Below are 4329 nucleotides of genomic sequence, written 5' to 3'. Positions count from 1 at the left end.
GTTTACTATTTTTTGCAAGCAATTTATTTTGCTTTATCACATCTGCATAACTAACTACTTTGTGGGTACATACAACATAATCAGGTTTTGAGTTACATTGATGATAGGATATATAGAAATCTGTTTGTAACCAAATCCACTGCTGGCCTTTGGTAAGAAAGCGGTAATAACACGATTTGCCTTCACCTCTTTGCATAACTGTAAATTTTAGAAAGTAGTTTTCTAATCAATTATTATATATTATAAATATAAACTTAAGTCTTACGTTCTTCATGGCACGACACTATGCTGTCCAAGTCATCGAAGTGATAATAATCATAGCCTGATGTTCCCAGCACTTCAAATGGCATATAACCAATGATAGGTGGCGCTCGATCATCTAAAAATAAAAACTTCCATTCCATACTGTGCTTCGAAACGAATTCATTTCTGGTTGGATCAATGGCAGACATTTCACGTATTAATTGCGGCGTCTGTATACGTCCGGTACCAACAAAAATCAGTTTCTTGTCAACCTCTGCGCCAGGATTCATTTGAAATATTCTTGGTGGTGTTTGAGTATTTGGCGTTGGCATATTATCTACATTGGCATCATTTCCTGAAGATAATAAAAATTTATTATCAAGAAGTAATCTAACTCAAGTCTAAATAATAACTTACTAAAATATCCCACAAACTTTACTAATTCATATGCGTTGGCATCAACCTTTTCAATGCCACCTCTACGAAGATGGACATAGAATGTAATCTGATTGCAGGAATTGATATCAGTCTGCAGTGGTTCTATTACAGGCTTTGGATTTAGAAATATGTTAAGCAGACTTTCGTGATCCGTTTCATAGGCTAAGTCAAATATGGTCATATTTAATAAATCATTCTGTAATAATATATAAATATATAAGAATATGCTGAGAAATATAAAAATCTATATTAATATAAAAAATCCCTGTATACAGATTAATATATACAGGCTGTTTCGTGTCAATGTTGCTCCAACCAAATGGATTGTTTTATGAGACATATGTTATATATACATAAACAATAAACTTACCTTACATGATATTAAATTAAAATAAATACTTACTGGTAAATAACCTAGTAAGGAGGTAATACTTTCGGATGCATAAAATATGGAACCTCTACTGCTAAAAACTATAATGAAACCATCCAGTGATTCCAACATTAGATGTGTAAATTCATCGTTGGTTAAGAAAGATGGTTTCCAGTCTTGCTGTATTTCAAACACTTTCGATCTATCAGTGGCCTCTAAAATATAGTAAACATTTATATAAATATTGATTTATAGGTTATCTATATTTTACTCATTTACCATTGTGATGCTTAAGAAATGCTATCGTTGACTTTAGTACAGTCGACTTATCCATTTTACGGTTGGTTGTTGATATAAGAGCGCTTAAGTCATTTACCAATGAATTAAATTGATCACGACGTTTCTTTTCACTGAGATTCCGAGATTTTCTAAAATATAAGTAAGTAAGATTATTGTATATAACAGGAAAATAGCATATTTTTTCAACAATGAATCTTTTTTTGAGAGCTTAAACTTTTATAGAACTTTAACAAACATTTTTGTGACTAAATATACTACAAAATGGGCAAAAATTTTAAAAATAGGTGTTAGCCATGAGAACATAAGAAGAAAAACTGGTCACATTTCAGAAAGATATAGGTCAGCAGAACTATGTGCTATAATATGCTATATGCAATATTATAAGTTTCCAATTTAAAATACTAGACAAAAAGTATTCTTTGTCTTACAATTAATATTCATAATCGAAATAATTGTACAAGATTCTGAAAGGCTTAAACTATTAGAACACTGTACCTAAAAAAATTCTAAAAATTTCCAGCTTGAAACTCAATTTTTGAGCAACATAGTTCATCGCGTCCTGTAGCAATAGTTCAACAAATTAACTAACACATATAACTATAACACATATTCACATATTGCACATAGAACATTGAAATACATAGACTGGCTGAAGTTCCACTGGAATGACTATTTCAAAATGTGGACTAAAAAACTACCAAATTGATTAATATGTTGCTAACAATATCCTGGTACCTTAGTTTAAATTTTGATCTATATAACTGCGGAATCTAAAACCTTCAGATTTAATAACTTAGGCTTAATATGTTAATACGCTTTTATAGCAAATTAACAAATCTTCATGTTCGAATATACAACTCAATTACGACTTCGGGTCGGTTAACTAATGATCAATGTTCTGAGCTTCAAATTTGGCAGAGTACAAGTTCAACCGTCGGTACTTGCAGTCTCAAAAAATTACTTATAAATAAATAAAAATAAGAAACAATTTGAAGACCTTGCTGATAGGTATTTGGCAATACTCGAAACAGCTGTAAGGTCAGCTACAAACTCAATTAATTAAAAATAATAAAAATTTTCGTCGTTGCAATTCACTACTGTTCGATAAAACCTTGAAAGAAATAGTTTATATTAAGAATTTAGTTTCTTTCACTAAAGCAGACGTTAAAAATTAATTTAAAACAAATTAAACTATATGTCAATAACTGAGTAAAAGTCTTGGTTGGATTTAAGATCTAGTTCTTAGCGAAGAGCTCAGTGTCATCATGATTCTTTTAACGATTCACAGCATTGTTAATATAGTTTTGCAGTTGTTTTCTATTCTACTTTCTATTTTTTTATTCCTCTAGGTTAACGTTCAATATTATGTTTTAAGGATTACTGAGTAGAGATACAATTTGGCGCCTCCAGTTCTATTAAGTACAATGAACTAATAATTATTATCTCATTTTTATTCAAACTTTTATCATCATCGGCATAGAAATCTTTTCCGTATTCATTATATATATATTCATTAATTTTAAATAAACAATATAAATTTAACTTATCAACTTTATCATAAATAACTATTATTTCGTTTTTTCTTCATTAGGTACTTTTCGGTTGTTTAAAATTGATTTCCGATACTTGAATTTCTCCTAGTCCAAGAATATATAGATTAGAAAATTAAGTAAAATTCTCTGAAGTATACCAATTGCTTTAAATTTATACCTTTAAAATAAATTCATTTGGGAGAGTTTGTATTATCTTCACCATTTATAATACTTCTATAATTAGTATATCATTTGCGTTAGTTTGAGTATAACTTTGATTGTTTTGTTGCATTTTTGGATGGGATTGATTGGTTTGTCTAGGACATGCTGTTGTAGAAATTTTGTTTAATAGGAATAGTTAATAGTCCATTCGATGATTAGGTTTTTTTTTCATTGGTCTCTGCACACTACTCCCGTCTCGAGTAGTGTTTCCATCTGTGTGTGTTTGAAGAGTGCAGGTATTAATAGGGTTATCTAACTTCTGACGATTAAGCAATGTTTTCTTCGATAGTTTTTTGTTTGGCCCTGTGAAGTTGACAATATGGACGGGCTAGTTTCTGAGCTGCGATATTTGCTTGAAATAGTTGGGATAATTCTATTTGTCTTCATTTTGTTAGTTTTTTTTTGTCATGTGTAGTGGGTAAATCCCAGAAGAGAGAAAGTAACAAATTCTCTTTGAAATGAAGAGGGGCACTTAAAATTGTTGTTTCATATATTTTTTATGTATATGGTACAGTATTTTCGATATGGATGGATATGGATTTTCGATATGGTATGTGTGGCGAAGCAATCTATTATTACTGATAAATATATGTTGAATCTTCAACTATATAGTGCATTGGTGAATTTTAAATATGCGTTGATTACCCATCTAAGAATTTTATTGTCATTAACGAAATTTAGAACTCTTCAATTTAATTTGATTTTTTTCACCTCAGATCTCAGAAATAGCTTCGCTACATATTAGTTTCAGATGTTAGCAATGAGTTAAGGAGTTATCGATGGCATGCAGGGTGCCAATTTTTTTTGTGGCATTCTAGGTGTGCTCTTATTATGGCCTTCAAAACAGGAGTTGTCCAGGATGGTGTAGAGATGCTCAGGTTGTATCTTTGTAGTGGATAAACTGACAACCTTTTTTAAGAATATGGTAATGAATGAAATAACCACGTTTATCGTAAAGATTTAACGGCGATATTCAGAGATTGTGACGATACATAAGATTTGACTGGAGGCTCAGATATGTTCATAGATTACGAATTCAAAGATGTTTCTGAATGAAATGAGAGAAAATTTTAACTGTCATTGCGGTAAATATTTCTATCTAATGTAACATATTAAAGCAATGGTTAATTTCTTATCTATTTTAATATTTGGCGGGCAAAACCTTAAAAGTCGAAATATCAAGAAGGTTAATTTGGATATTACAGATAAACATATATGGATATA

General features: G+C 30.4%; 1 protein-coding gene across 1 annotated transcript in view; it reads right to left on the bottom strand.

The window, feature by feature from the left end:
• Positions 1-4329, bottom strand: part of LOC119677504 (circadian locomoter output cycles protein kaput-like) — a 5532-nt gene that overhangs the window by 148 nt on the left and 1055 nt on the right. Inside the window, exons 2-6 of the mRNA XM_038088909.1 lie at positions 1331-1479; positions 1085-1266; positions 661-877; positions 266-598; positions 7-198 (exon numbers count right to left, since the gene is read on the bottom strand). Coding sequence (XP_037944837.1) covers positions 7-198; positions 266-598; positions 661-877; positions 1085-1266; positions 1331-1479 — 1073 coding nt within the window. The remainder of the gene's footprint in view (positions 1-6; positions 199-265; positions 599-660; positions 878-1084; positions 1267-1330; positions 1480-4329) is intronic.

The sequence above is a fragment of the Teleopsis dalmanni genome, chromosome 1 (assembly GCF_002237135.1).
Source record: "Teleopsis dalmanni isolate 2A chromosome 1, ASM223713v2, whole genome shotgun sequence".
Classification (NCBI taxonomy): domain Eukaryota; kingdom Metazoa; phylum Arthropoda; class Insecta; order Diptera; family Diopsidae; genus Teleopsis; species Teleopsis dalmanni.
The sequence above is the reverse complement of the archived record's forward strand: the minus strand, read 5'-3'. Positions and strand labels throughout refer to the sequence as shown.